The sequence below is a fragment of the Chlorocebus sabaeus genome, chromosome X, assembly GCF_047675955.1.
Source record: "Chlorocebus sabaeus isolate Y175 chromosome X, mChlSab1.0.hap1, whole genome shotgun sequence".
NCBI lineage: Eukaryota > Metazoa > Chordata > Mammalia > Primates > Cercopithecidae > Chlorocebus > Chlorocebus sabaeus.
The window spans coordinates 34,562,892-34,578,366 of NC_132933.1; the positions used below are offsets into that span (position 1 = coordinate 34,562,892).

A 15,475-nucleotide genomic window follows, 5' to 3' on the forward strand; every position below is an offset into this window, starting at 1 on the left:
ATATCCCCATAATGCACTTCTAAAATCCAAGAGAAGCAAGATTTCTGTAGCAAACCTGGATTTAGGGCAAGTGGGCTATTTCGGCACTTTGCAGCACTTGTAGCGTCCAGAAATTATTGTTATTGACTTACTACAAGGTAGGAAGTAGTCTGCAAAAGGGTGCAATTTGGGAGGCCGTGCTTCAATAAATGGAGTAAAGAGTATTTTCAGGTCTTTGTAATGCAACGATAACATTTGATAATATGTGTGTGTAAGTGGACAGGAAATGTGGATGAACAGTCAATGTGAGTATAGGTTGAAATAAGAAAATCAGTAACCAAAAACTGGAAAGGGTGGGAGAAGGGGCCTCAGAGATACAGAGGCAGGGTTCCTCAGAACTTACACTTCTCTACCTTGCCCAGAACATACCTCTGCATTGAGCTGACCACAGACGAGTCTGGCTAGGAAATCTCTACGCTACCTGGAAGAAGTCAATATGGGAGTACTGACACTAGCCCCTTCCCATCCCACCTCAGGCCCTCCTGGGAATGAAGAAATCATAAGAGAGTAAGGAAAAGTTTAGGCTTCTGGGAGTCTAGGGCATTTTTCCTTCCTTTCTCTTGTTCATATCTCATTTTTCAACTGGCGTTATCTTCTAGGGAGGCATCTTTGGCCCTGGAGAACTCAAAAGAGCCAGAGTGGATCCCAGAAGAGAGGATGCACAGTGTTAACTTTGGTTCTAACAAAGGCCTGGAGGACAACTGCAAACAGAACCTTCTTTTAAGGTGGTTCAATTCGGTTCTCCAGAGAAAAATTGCGCAGGGATTCTGGGCAGGACTGTCTAAGTGTACTCTATCTCTTGAGAACCAGAGAGTGGCAGACTAGGCACAGAAGGACAAAGTCCAACAGAGCCAAGCCTTTCCTCTGGGGCCTAGACGGGCAGGAGTTCTGATTTTTTTTTTCCCAATAACCCCCAAGATCCTATTACACAGAATAAGATCAAGCTCAAGTGGAATTTTCTATCATTTCATTTTTAATTGTCCCATTCTTGTGTCCTTCTTCCCTCAATGGTAAGAACTCATTTAAAAGTTATCAATGGCATAAGACTAAAATTAGTACTGTAGAGAAGATGGGATGTTGCTGAAGCTCTTCTGCTGGGGTCAGCTTGGTCAGTATCACTCATTGTCACAAATGTTACCAATTTTCCGGTTAAAAGGTTCTGTTTTGGGCCTTAGCTTTAGCCTATTGTTAATAAACTGCTTGTTTAAAGTAAAAACATGTTATTTGTTTTCTTGAACACTTTATGATGCCAAAGAAAATAGTAGGTAGTGTGTTCAAACCCAGTATGTGAATGCTTGGATTTACATATAAAGTAGGGGCAGATATTGACAAAATGCTTCAACATAATTCTTTATGTAACAAGCTTTTCTGGTGCATTTTGAAACAATTTATGGCCAGTTTTTCAGAACACATCAGTCGCATTAATCAGTTCACACCTGCCTCACTGTCACATACCTGGGAGTTTGCTGTCTGAATGCAGGTATATTTCCTTAAAGGATCCTCTGGTCAAAGGTATTACAACCAATGGGAACGAGAACAAAATAGATGTTCCTGAAGCATTCCTTTCTATTCAGCTTCCACCGAAGTGATACTGAAGCTACTTGGATAACTCTTTTCCTAAGGTAGGAATACAGTTTTGTTGGACACAAAGTGAGGCAATAGGAAACATTTTTTTAATGAACAAACAACTTTCACACAAACTGTCTGTATCACATTGTTATTACAACATAGATGAGCTGAAACGTTTTTGTACAGATTTGGAGGAAGGGAATCCTAAAAAGAAATAAAGCATATAGAGGTAGTTGAATAGCAATATGGGGGGGAAAAAAAGCATTATCTTATATTTCCCTTCAGTTCGTTACAGTGCAAGAGTAAAATGGCTGCTTACCAAACAAATGGAAAACACACACACATTTGCCACTGTTTACGTGGCTTGCTTGATATTTTAATCCTGGCATTACTTACAACTGCATAAGATGATGGAACTAGTTTATCTAAAATAAGCCTATGGTGCCACATTGACCTATTAACTTTCCTTTTATTCCATTATTAGTGTTGCTTTAACAATAGATAAATGTTAATCGACTTTTAAAATTATGCATTAGCTACAGTGTTGCTTTGTAAACTTCTGTGAAATCACGTTTGCTGCAAAAACATTTTAAACAACAGCTACAGAGTCATGAAGCAAAAGCTTTAAAGTGACACCAGGAACAGAGATTACAGGCACTTCTCTCTGGAGGTTAACTTAGCATGTTTGGAAATACACATTTGTAAGTGAAAATTTCTTCATTTCACCTCTGGATGTGTGTAATCCAGATTATTAAATAGTTGTACAGTATAATAAGGTGGGAGCTATCATTCTAAGATGAATTGAATGTGTACATTTTATGTGGCTCCTTTTCCTTCCTTCTCTTTGAACTCAGAACGGGCACAAATTGAAGCCCATGCTGCCAGCTGCTTTTTAGAACTGTCTTCTATCATAAATCAAAACCTCATTTCTCAGCTTCAAGAATGGGCTGAAAATCTTCCCTTTTCCATTGTTTGGGCTGCCCTCCATTTGCATCTTTGTCACACACCACTGTTATGGTTCTGCCTTGGTGAGCAGTAATGGATGCAAAGTCAATATATTGGGAACTCAAGGAATGAGTCCCTGAATAAAATTCCCATCTTGGAAATGGAGTTGGTGTGGGGAACACAGACAGATTGCAGTCTGTCAACAGTATGCAATCTGTTTACTGTAAGAGACCTCTGGATGCTGTGAACAAGCCTTAGGAGCTGCACCGCTCCAATGGCCAGTCACAGGGGATTATCTGAGCCCAGGTCAGCTCCACAGGTAAGAGCTGGAAGCGCCACATGCGCAATGACTCGGCTTGCCCCTTGCTGCCTAGGCAGCACTGGGCTAGAAGCAGCTGGCCTTCAGAAAAGGCAAACTTTAAAAATAGTCATTCTCTGCCCCGCTAAGTCAGGGGCAGGCACTCTTTTCTCCAAGTTGTCTACAGAAAATTGGTTTTTTATTTTCCACATTTTGCTGGTTATTTGCTAGCAGCAGTAGTACAGTACAAAGCAGAAAGGCATGATGTCCGCTTGCTACCTTGTGTGGGTGTATACACACACACACACACACACACAAAGACATATATACATACATACAAAAAATAACCTACTAGGCAAAAGACTGGGTCAGTCATGACAGACAAAAAAACTAACCAAATAAGTGGCACTATCTACCGTGGGGGAAGTCTTATTTTTCTGGCCTAGATTTAGCTTTATGTCTTTCTTCTAGATATCCTTCATTCCCAAGCTGTGCAGCAAAACCAATTTCCCAGTGTAAAAATGGTCAAGACCAATTGATTACCTCGTTAAGGTACATCCCAAAGAAAGCCAAAGCTTAGCCTTGCATCCTGCCTTGCAACTAGACAAAGCATTCAACATAGTGGAGGCTCAGTTTTGTCATTCATAATATAGGGATGTAACTGCTCTCACAGGGTTGATGAGAGAAATAAATGATTTAATGAGCTCAGGTACGTGAGATCACTTGGCTCAGTACCCGGTACATGGGGATCTCAGCACATTTTTGTTGAATCTGTTACTTTGGGCAACATAAAGAAATACTACAACTAAGCACAGAAGTCACAGATTGTAAACTCTAATCATCTGGGATGGGTAAGGTTCTCAATATATTTTGGAGAACAGGGAATGGTAAGTTGGTTATTCTAATTGAGCTAGAACTTAAGGCTTCTATTCTATCAGAAATCCTACACTGGGTGCGGTGGCTCACACCCACACCTGTAGTCCCAGCACTTTGGGAGGCCCAGGCAGGTGGATCACTGGAGGTCAGGAGTTTGAGACTAGCCTGGCCAACATGGTGAAACCCCATCTCTACTAAAACTACAAAAATTAGCCAGGCATGGTGGTGCGTGCCTATAATCCAAGCTACTTGGGGGGCTGAGGCAGGGGAATCACTTGAACCTGGGAGGCAGAGGTTGCAGTGAGCTGAAATCGAGCCACTGCACTCCAGCCTGGGTGACAGAGTGAGACTTGGACTCTCTCTCTCTCTCACACACACACACACAAAAGAAATCCCAGACCTACAAACGGCACTACCTTTTAGCCCTTATTGAAGCGGGAAAAAAATTTCCGGTATACGATTGATCCCTATCTCTGACCCTCATTTGTTCTCCAGTCATTTCACTTTCACACAGATTTAATTCCCAAAAGAATTATCTGTAAATCATCAAATTATGGGTCCAAAAATCAGTGGTATGTATTCCCCCAAGTAAGTTTAAAGGGGTTTTAAGTGGATATTGTGTGTAAAGGCAGTGTTTTATACAAATGTAGGCCCCCTTGATGATATTCTATAACTATGACTAATCTAATAGTAGCTATTATTTCTTGAATGCATTCTAGGTGTGAGACACTGTGCTAATTGATTTACACGTTATCTCATTTAATTTTTGTAACAACCGTATATGCAGAACTTATCACTATCATTTCATAGATTAGAAAACTGGGGCTTGGCAAAAGTTAAATCAATTGCCAAAAGTAATATATCTAATAAGTAGAGAAGTTTAGGGCCTTTTTCTTTGTTGCATTTACACTAGATAATAAGAAACTATTAGGATTGTGTTATGACCAGATGGTCTGAGAACCAGGGGGGAGGGGGAGTCTTTTCTGCTCCCTGAGCCTTGCAGTTTGCTTGGGCAGAAATCATGCCTATACTTCCATCTATTTCTGCTCTTCACCTGCCCAGACTAGCTGCAAACATCAAATCTGATCAACACAATGCTCTGGCGACAATGTCCATTAAGTGAGTGCTGCAAAGACCATCTGGTTTCTGCTTACATGTATCTTTTTTATGTTGTCTGGATCATCTCATTCTCCCTTTCCTGTTTCTAGCTACAGGTGGTGATGGGAGAAGTAAGAATTACCCTTCTCACCTTAACAGAGCAATGAGCTGTGAGTGAATGATGCAAAAATCATTCGCTATCCAAAATCACATGGTATAATTTGCATGAAAGTACTAATGGCACAATTCACTTCCTCCCTGCTCTAATCTTTTCACTCTGCCATTATAACACTCCCATACTCGTGGTACTTTACAGGCTGTCCTGCCACTGAAGGACTCAAACTAGCACTAAGCAAGCTAAATCAGGGCTTACTCTTACTTCTCACCCTGTATTCTTCCCCTACATTGAAATATTTCACCCATGCAACTAGAAGCAAAGGCAGTACTTAGATAAAATAATAGATTATCTGGCTCTTTTTTTTTTTTCGAGACGCAGGTTTGCTCATTGCCCAGGCTGGAGTGCAATGGTGCAATCTTGGCTCACTGCAACTTCCATCTCCCGGGTTCATGTGGTTCTCCTGCCTCAGGCTCCCAAGTAGCTGGGATTACAGGCATGCACCACCACGCCTAGCTAATTTTGTATTTTCAGTAGAGACAGGGTTTCACCATGTTAGTCAGGCTGGTCTCGAACTCCTGACCTCAAGTGATCCACCTGCCTCAGCCTCCCAAAGTGCTGGGATTACAGACATGAGCCACTGGGCCCGGCCGTCTGGTTCCTTTAAAAAGATGTTTATAGGGTTCTACTCTATTTGGCTTGTTTACACTTTTAATAGGAAAAAGTCCTTCATCAAGTGTTTCTGCCCAGGTCTTGATCCTCAGAACCCTGAGGAGAGATGGGATGTGGAGGCTAGCTGGGCATGACTGCGATGTGCTAAACTGAACGCCATTTCCTCTGAAGAGTTAATTATGATCCTGCCTAAAATCCCATTCCTAACTGCACTAGGGAAAAATTAGATACATGTACAATTAGATTGCTGAAATAAATGCCTATAATAAAAATAATTCTTTCAGCTTTGTTCTGTATTACACACAGAAAATGAATTATTTTACTTTACCTTGGCTTACACCATAATCTAGGCCAAATCCCTTAAGTATTTTATATTGTTTAGTTCAAACTGAAAACAAAAAAGCGGACTCTGAAGACAGATTATCTTAGCATCATTCTGAACTTCTTTTAAGCATTCACTTGGATAGATACAGAAATGGTCTAAGAACTAGTGTCACCATAGTAAAAAACAGATTAAAGCAAAAACTGCACACTTCTAGTATTGTTATTTCCCCCTAGGTACACGGTAAACCACATCAATAAATAAAGCAACAAACTTTTGAGCAATATACGCTTACATAGTTACAAACATACATGTAGAAAAAAGGATACAGTAGTGCAAAAAATAAATTATTAAAACAGAAAGAAGTATGAACATTATTTTACACAATGCTCTATAAAACCTGAACCATTTGGAATGAGACCTCAAGTCAGTGAAATTATACAGCAACATTATTAGTATCTTTGTTTTCACATTTCAACCACACAGTCATTGATCTATGAAAGAAAGAATATTAAAGCAAAACCACTTTAAACTTTTGGAAATTTTAATGTTAAAATCAAATTATGTTTTTCTGGGCTCTTAAACACCTCTGCTGTTTATGTAGTTACGCAGCATGTCAAGAAGCATCTTAAGACAGAAAGTTTCAAATAGGTCACATTCTTTTGGTCTTTCTACTCAATTTCTCTCTGTGATCAACAGCAGGCTGACGCCTCTGTTTGACACTCCCTTAAGATATTATTGCAATTAGATATATTTACAAGACTCCTCCCAACGGCAGTGGGGAAGGTGGGAGCTCCTCTTCAGCAATCCACTCACTAGTTTTGGTTTCGGGATATGAAGGCCAGGACTCGTCGAATACCATTCAGTCTGTCCTTTAAGGACCTCATTGCTAGGAAGGGGAGCTGAGCTCGGCTTTCCAAGGGAAGAACCGCTAACATCCACCAGCACCAGGCTGGGCCATTCGGGTTCATCTGCAACAGAGAAATACAATGGGGTCATTCTATTCCCATCCAAGAACATCAGTCTGCAGAGTTGCAAATGCTCAAGGTCAAGTCCCAGGTAGAACAACTCCATGTGGCAGATTGCTAATTGTCCCTATATCTATTTCCCCCCTTATTTTAGCAGAGCATATAGCCACCCAGAAAAAAGACTGCATTTCTGAGCTTCCCTTGCAGCTAGGTGAGGCCATGAGACAAAGTTCTGGCTAATGAGATGTAAAGGGAAGTGATATGTGTAACCTCTTGGCCATGCTCTGGAAAAGCAGCATATGCCCTCTGCCTTCCTCTTTCTCTCCCTTTCCCCTAGCTAGAACATGGATGTGGTGAGGATCAGCCTTCCTCAATCAAGAGGATGAGGGCAACATTCTAAGGATGGTAGAGTTTTGTGATGAAGGAGCCTGGGTCCCTGAATGCTCTCGTGGAATAGAGCTGCGCTAACTGTCCAGGACTTAGCCCCTCCATCTTGTTTAAGCTCCGGTCATTTTTGGTTCTTGTTAAAGCAAACCAACCAATATCCTAACAGATACACCATGCTTCCTAGCCAATGTGATTTTACAAGCTAGTATCTACTATGTAGTCTCTTCCATTTCTAATATTCTGTTGAGGTCCTTTGGACTGATGCATTTAACATTCAGGCCTTCAATTCCCATGACCCCTTGACCTTTGCATGTCTTTTAAGTCCCCTCATTTCTTTGATGTGGCTGAAGGCAATAGTCCAGATATACCATGTCACTATACAGGGTCACAGCTCTCTTCTCCCCTGAAAACCAAAGGCTATGATTTACAGTACCAAAGAATCACTTTGCAAAAATTCCAATTAGAAAACATTCACATTAGAAATATATTCTGCCCCGGGGCTGGGAACGGTGGCTCATGCCTGTAATCCCAGCACTTTGGGAGGCCGGTGGGTGGATCACGAGGTCAGGAGATCGAGACCATCCTGGCTAACATGATTAAACCCCGTCTCTACTAAAAATACAAAAAATTAGCTGGGCGTGGTGGCGGGTGCCTGTAGTCCCAGCTACTCAGGAGGCTGAAGCAGGAGAATGGCATGAACTTGCGAGGTGGAGCTTGCAGTGAGCCGAGATGTGCCACTGCACTCCAGCCTGGGTGACAGAGTGAGACTCGGTCTCAAAAAAAAAAAAAAAAAAAAAAAAAAAAAATATATATATATATATATATATATATATTCTGCCCTTAGATTTCCTTTTAAAATAAAGAGCTCTCCTATTCCACATAAATCCTTCCCCAAAATTCTGTTTGTAAGCAGCTTCCCTGGCACATATTTTAGACATTGGGAACTTATTTCCTTCTAAGCCTAAAACGAGCTTTCTGCCCACAACTTTCACAAGTTTGGTTTTAGGACTACAGAGAACCATTCTGGTAAAAGTGCCTACACCTGAAATTATTTGGCTCCAAATTGGTTCCTCTGATCGTCACCACATCTCACTGCCTTCTTTGCTTCTTTGTGCCTCTAGCTTCATTTGCATTCTTTTTTGTCCCTCCCTGAAGCTGGCAACATGCTCTCCTTCCTATTATCAGTTCTGAATATTAGACTGATGTTCTGAACTTTTTTTCCAAGGATCACCAACAAAGATATTTAAGCTGGTATTAACACTTGTGGCAGTTTCTAAGAAACATCCTCCTGACAGAACATTCTTATTTGTGGGACCACTGGGGCTGCAGCATTGACTGGAACAAACTGGGATGGGTTTGGGTTTTTCTTTTTTGCTGGTGCTGCTGCTGCCAAAGCAACATAATAACGGAACTAAGAAAAAAGGAAGTGAAAGCCAAGATTTCAACTTTCTCTGTCATTAGCCTTTATGAATCACACTGTAGCATCTGTGTTTTCCCGTTACCATTGCTGATCTATATCTTTTGCCTAAGGGAGAACGCTTCCCGGAAGGTGAAGGGGAACATTAAGCTTGATCGTGAGTTTGCTCAGAAGTATATGCTGCAGTCCTGACTCACCGTGGCCCAGAGCCAGGAGCTGGGTCACAGGAAGCACTAACTGGCCTTTCTCCCTTGAAGACTCATGATGCCTTTGCATGGGTGGGGAAGGAGCCACTTTTGTGGTCTGAGGAAAGCAAGACGTTTCAGCTCGTTAGGGAACAGACTGGTGTCTTAGAACCTCAGAATGCAAGAGGAAGAGGCGGTTTTAGACCCCTCCTCATGTCAGAGATGGGACAAAAGTTGAGAAAGGGAAAGGGATCTTCCCAACGTTATACTGCTAGAAAGGTAAGAAGGACCAGACTTTTGGTCAGAATATACATATTTAGATATTTCTTTTGTGACAGAGTTGAGGATGAGCATAAGTAAAGAATCAAGGAAGTTCTGTGAGTGTTGATGTAGGAGAGCCAGCTCGGAGCATAGAAAAAGATGGTGATGAGGAAGTATGTGGTTAGGATATCTCCAGCCTTATCCTAGAAAGAAAGTACTCCCTGATTTATACCAGGCAAGCAAAGCTTAGTGAAAACCATCTCCATTCTCCTAGAGAGCTTCTGATCTGCAGTTTGATCTTGCAAATAGGCCTATCCCCCAGGAAGAACACTGATCAGTAGAACCTAACAAACTACTTTCTAGTATAACTCAACCAACAGTATTTAATGATGGGGTCAGTTTTCTCAGGAGCTGTTCAGCCCCGGTGAGGACAATAGCAAGGGTCTAGACTTGCAGGGCAAAGCATAGATAGACCGAGGCATGAAAAGTTTTTATGGTCTTGCAGTTGTAATCCTATAAGGGTAGCTGGCCCTATCCCCTAGTTCCCAAAGCAATGAAGGAGAGGGTTATGAAGTTACCTGAAAGCAGCAGCTTTTGGTCTCAGCTCCCAGGATACCCTTCTCTTTAGTCCTGGCCTTTGCACGTATCTTGTCACCCTAACATTACCATGGTGTGAATCTGGACTCCCATGGAAGGTTCTTCTGTTGGTGGTGATATCTATGTTCCCATTCTCTTATCCTACTTAGTTCTCAAAACCTTCCTTGAATCCAAGTTCCTACTGCTTTACTTTAGTTACCCCCAATTCTAACTTGGGATCTTTTTGGTCTTACTCATGACACTATGCAGCCAAACACCACCAAATTTCCTCTCTGCATTCAATGTGCTGAATGGCAACCACATACCCATCTAATCACAAACACTAGGCACTCTCTTCTAGTGGGGCAACCCGTTTCAAGTAGACATTTTTCTATACCTGAGGATCAGCGTCTTTCTCCGGCATGGGACCAAAGTGATTGAGTATCCGATTCTTTAGGGATGATTTGAGTGAATGAAACCACAATGACGCTTGCTGATAGACACAGTTATGTAATCCCATGAGCTCAGCACAATCCTCTCCCTGAACCTGAAAGTATCAAAGTGGAAGTGAAACATTCTATACCCTCTCCATCATTCCCGGAGTCACTTTTGACACCTGACTTGCTTTGAGCATCCATTCTGCCTTCTTATGGGAAGGCTCACCCATCCAGCTTTCTCCTGTACTTGATGTGAAATTCCCCTTAGTGAAGTGCTGGACAGTGTGTAGATACTGCTGAGCATGGAGGAAGGAGAAGGGCTCAGCTGGTAGATTAGCTGAAACAGCAAAACATGCAGAAAACCAGAGATTCAAACCAGCCTGAGTGGAGGCATGTGGTTAAATCAGGTTATGCTGGTCCATGCCTTTGCCCTTTTCATTTTTACATCTGTTTTCCCATTGCTAGCTGGAAAACACACAGGAGTATGTCAGTCTTAGCATGTAACTATCTTGGTCAAACACATTTACTTAGTCATCAGATATTTATTAATCTACCATGTAACAAATGTAAATATAAATGAACACAGGATTATTTACCTCTTCTTGCACCCATTAGCTCAGAAAACCAAGGATTAACTAGATGTGTCATCTTTCTGCCTTATGGGATGATGGATTATTGGGAAGGGCTCTTAGCCAGGTTACGTACTTTAAAATACAAATGCATGTGTGGATCTATAATTGTCTCAAAAGAAAAAAGTTTAAAATATACATAAATTGATGGATAAAATATATACATATAGACCCACCCCAGATCTATTCCTTGGTATCTTTGACAAAGACTTAACTCCCAAGCTGAATGAGCCCCAGGGTTGATCTAGGATAGCATTTCTTACGCATGAATGCAACTCAGTAGCTAAGCAGAACCAGGACAATAGGTGCCCTCACTGCCGTACTGCAATTGGATAGCAATCCAGCAGCATTCAATGCTGCTGCAGCAATTTGGTGTGAAATCCCAAGGCCCTCAAGGGTTCTGAGAAATCCTTTTGCAACTATCTTTGTGTACCAAGTTACGAGGATAGCCTGGCTTTGGGATTCTTGGCACTGGCCACCCTCACCTTTTGGTCTTCAATGTATTCAATGTCGGCTGTGTTGTAGCCATCCCGCTGGCTCTGATGGAGCACCCTGAAGCGCCTCTTTCCTATGCTGTCAACCACTGAGCGGCCATCGGCAAAGAATTGAACATTTCTGATCTCTAGGATGCAGCCATATTCTGCAAACCTGTTTATTGAGAATGGAGTCGAGAGAATAGATCCTTGATGAGTTCTGTTTCCCTGGCCTGGCACCCAGCCATTTCTGTAACCCCATGCTGTGGCTCAAGGGACTTCTGCCTATTTTCCTGTCCCCGGGTTATAGTTTCAAGTACACAACAGGCAGTGCCTGTGTGAAGAAAAGGAAATCATAATGTGTTTGTGTAACTGCTACCATTTATTGAGCACATACTATGTGCCGTGCCAGTGCTATGGTTTGAATGTTTGTCTCTACAACCCATTTTGAAATTTAATTGCTATTGTAGCATTATTAAGAGGTGGGACATTTAAGAGGTGATTAGGCCTCCACCCTCATGAGTGCATTAATGCTGATATGGTGAAAGTAGAGTAGGGTTGTTATTAATACAAAAGGGCAAGTTTGACCCCCTTCTTTCTCTCTCTCTGTTGCCCTTCTGCTATGCCCTTCCACTATGTTATGATAAAGGAAGAAGGCCCTTGCCAGATGCCAGCACACTGATCTTGGACTTCCCAGCCTCCAGAACCATGAGAAATAAATTTCGATTGTTCATAAATTATTAGTCTGTGGCATTCTGTTACAGTAGCACAAAATGGACTAAGGAAGCCAGGAACTGTGCTCAGCATTTTATGTACATTATCAACTCACCAATCTTCCCAGCAAACCCAACGAGGTAGGTACTATTATTGTACCCACTTTACAGATAAGGAAACTGGGATACAGAGAGGTTAAATAGCTTGCTCAAACTCAAACTTGCTCCAAGGTTGCAACTAGATAATGAACACAGGCAGTTTGACTCCAAGGCCCACATTCTTACAAGTTTTATAACATATACCACTTGTTTAACCAAATATTAATTCTAGAGTTCTTTAAATAGACAGCCTCTCACATGGTAAACTAACCACCAAAGGGACCATGATCCTTACAAATGCTTATATTCTTCAGTTGGCTAACCTCATGAGCTAGGCCTCCCCATCTCCTGGGAGTACCCAAAGTAAAAGAGAAATCCCTCATTACACAACCTCTTTTTGCTCACATGGCTCCTTACTTACCCTTTGACAGGATCTCCAAGGCACATGCCAAACTGTCTCGTGCCTGTCTCAATGCATCTACGAATCATCAGGCGGTAACAAGGCTCAAAGATGTGCAGGGGACAAGGAACGGTGGGATAGGCCATAGTACACACGAAAATAGGCACATTCTTATTAAGGCTGTCAGAGAGAGCAAATGACAGGGATCTCAAAGCAATCGGACAGAACACAAAAATGTTGGTCAAATGTTAGCATGTGATACCCCTGGGGGAAGGCAAAGAGACACCAGTTTGTTTTTTGATGGTGTCACTTGCCAAAGATACATCAAGTTTTGATGGCTAATAGAAAAATATTGAAATGCAATTGATAGTGTGGGCTGAGTTCCATTATCCGATGCAGAGGTTAGCCTAAGGTCTAAGAAATTAAAATTGGCATTCTACACATTTTAATTTGGCTGAAAAAGTTCTCTAGCACCTTAATATTGTGGGTGACAGCTATAACTCATATTTTGTCTTTCTTTCACGCTCTCTACTCAAAACAATCTCTTCAGGTGTTTTTCAGGCTGCATGGGGAAGGCTGCTGATGATAGAAGTGGACTCAGCTCTCCAGAAGGGTGGTGGGAAATTCTATGTAAGGTCCCTAGGGCATCTCAAATTTGCAAGGACCCCAAAGAATCTGCAAAGTAGGCACAGTTGAAAGGAGGAAGGACTAAGAGATAGGCAAGAGTAATCCAGCCCAGTGATGCTCAAATGCTTCTTTGCATCAGAATCACCAGGGGCTCTTAAATCAAGATGACTTGGACACCATATTACCAGAGATACTGATGCATTAGCTCTGGAATTGGAACCCAAGGGTCTGCCTTTCTCTTTCTTCTTTTCCTTTTTTTTTTTTTTAAGCGTAATCTTACTCTGTCACCCAGGCTGGAGTGCAATGGTGCAATCTTGGCTCACAGTAACCTCTGCCTCCTGGGTTCCAGCAATTCTCTTGCCTCAGCCTCCTGAGTAGCTGGGATTACAGGTGCATGGCACCACGCCTGGCTAATTTTTGTAATTTTATTAGAGACGGGGTTTCACCATGTTGGCCAGGCTGGTATTGAACTCCTGACCTCAAGCAATCCACCCGCCTCTGCCTCCCAAAGTACTACGATTACAGGCATGAGCCACCATGCCCGGCCTTGCCTTTCAATAAGTACTCCCAGAGAGTCACACACACAACCTGTTGGGGAACCAAAACAGAGCCAGCTCCCCTGGGATCCTTGTCTTCTTATTTGTCTAGTAAATTCAACACAGGAACATCTGAACCTAAACCTATCAAGAAATACAAGACCAACTGCCCAAATCTCAAAAGGATCAAGTTTAGGATTCATTTACATAGAAAGTCCTAATACATCTCAGTATTTGTTAATAAGACCTTAAATGAGATTTGAGATGAGGGCTCAAGAGGCTCAATGCTAATTTACAGATCAGAAATAAAGATAAAGATCCCCTGAGTAGTTCCAATGTAAATTAGTGAGAAAAAAATGTCTAGTTTCTGAGAAAAACATTATTCAAAGTGAGGAATGCATTCAATCAAGTCACTGGCAGAGTTTACGAATGTTCTCTACACAGTGGGCATGAAACCAGAACCATTTTTGCTGTCAGGAACCTTGCCTCTGGAATGCTGTTAGGATTCTACTGCGGATCGGGGGAGGGGAGGGCAGAAGCAAGACAGGCAGAAATTAGTGATTGCCTCCTGCTTTTTCTGCGAAGGGAGCTGTTCTCACAGCTAGGCGGAGGGCTGAGAGCCTCACTGATGCCTGTGACCCTCCCCTTCACCTCTCACATTACCTGTGCACGGCAGAGAAAGCACTTAACAAGTATTAGTATTATTACCATTAATTAAGTGCTTACTATGCACAAGGTCATTTGATTTTCATAAGAAGTTCATGAGGTGGCCAGGCATGGTGGCTCACGCCTGTAATCCTAGCACTTTGGGAAATCCAAGTGGGAGGATCATTTGAGGTCAGTAGTTCAAGACCAGCCTGTCCAACATGGTGAAGCTCTGTCTCCATTAAAAAATACAAAAATTAGCTGGGCATGGTGGTGCATGCCTGTAATCTCAGCTACTTGGGTGGCTGAGGCAGGAGAATCGCTTGAACCCAGAAGGCAGAGGTTGCAGTGAGCCAAGATCACACCACTGCACTCCAGCCTGGGTGACAGAGTGAGGCTCAATCTCAAAAAATAAGTCCATGAAGTAAGAACTCAAATTATTAAATTATTCTCAAGCTACAGATAAGGAAACTAAGGCCCAGAAAGGTTAAGTGACCTGCCTAGGGTTGTGAAGTAGACTCACTTTGAGGTAGAACTGGGTCTTAAGCCCGGTTCTGGTTGACACCAAAGTTCTTAACTTCATAGCAACTCCTTATGTATCCAAAAACAATCTTTTGGCCATTTCGTTAAGTTCCCCTGATTAAGCTACTCCAATTTACTCTCGCCAACAAATACCCTGTTACTGGGGGCAGGGTGTACCCTCATCACTGGTTTCGCTTATGCTTCTTCAGTGGTATGCTGGTATGTTTAACAACTGGCTCTCTGGGTGCAGGGGAAGCCCTGGTTTGTAGCACTTGCCAATTTCCATGGTGTAAATACTCTCACCATAGCCAATTTCAAGCAGCTGGCAGGACATCACTAAGTCGGAAGCTGGGAAGTAATGTGCACATTCAGCTCTCATGAGCTGGTATGAGGGAAACAAAACAGAAATATGCATATACATACTTAGAAAGTTCTTCCATTTCCTCTTCGTAAAGCTTCCTTCGTTCCTTCAGTTCTTCTGGAAGGAATTTAGCTATGAGCTCCTCCATTATTACATTTTTGCTGTATTTTCTTGATGCCAAGCACTATATGGGGGGAGGCAATTAGATAATATGCAATTAGGTAATATGCAGTCATCAGCAAAACACTTCTGATGTAATCACTGGACAAGTCACATGACCCACATATTGGAGTAGTCTGGACCCA

At 42.2% G+C, this 15,475-nt stretch overlaps 1 protein-coding gene across 3 annotated transcripts in view; it reads right to left on the reverse strand.

Annotated features, from left to right (window-relative positions):
* Positions 1-1,690: 1,690 nt before the first annotated feature.
* Positions 1,691-15,475, reverse strand: part of LONRF3 (LON peptidase N-terminal domain and ring finger 3) — a 49,723-nt gene continuing 35,938 nt past the window's right edge. For all 3 annotated transcript variants that reach the window (XM_008019406.3, XM_008019408.3, XM_008019407.3), the window contains 5 exons: positions 15,233-15,354; positions 12,501-12,659; positions 11,280-11,442; positions 10,126-10,275; positions 1,691-6,905 (listed from right to left, as the gene is read on the reverse strand). In XM_008019406.3, coding sequence (XP_008017597.2) covers positions 6,750-6,905; positions 10,126-10,275; positions 11,280-11,442; positions 12,501-12,659; positions 15,233-15,354 — 750 coding nt within the window. In that variant the 3' untranslated portion in view covers positions 1,691-6,749. The remainder of the gene's footprint in view (positions 6,906-10,125; positions 10,276-11,279; positions 11,443-12,500; positions 12,660-15,232; positions 15,355-15,475) is intronic.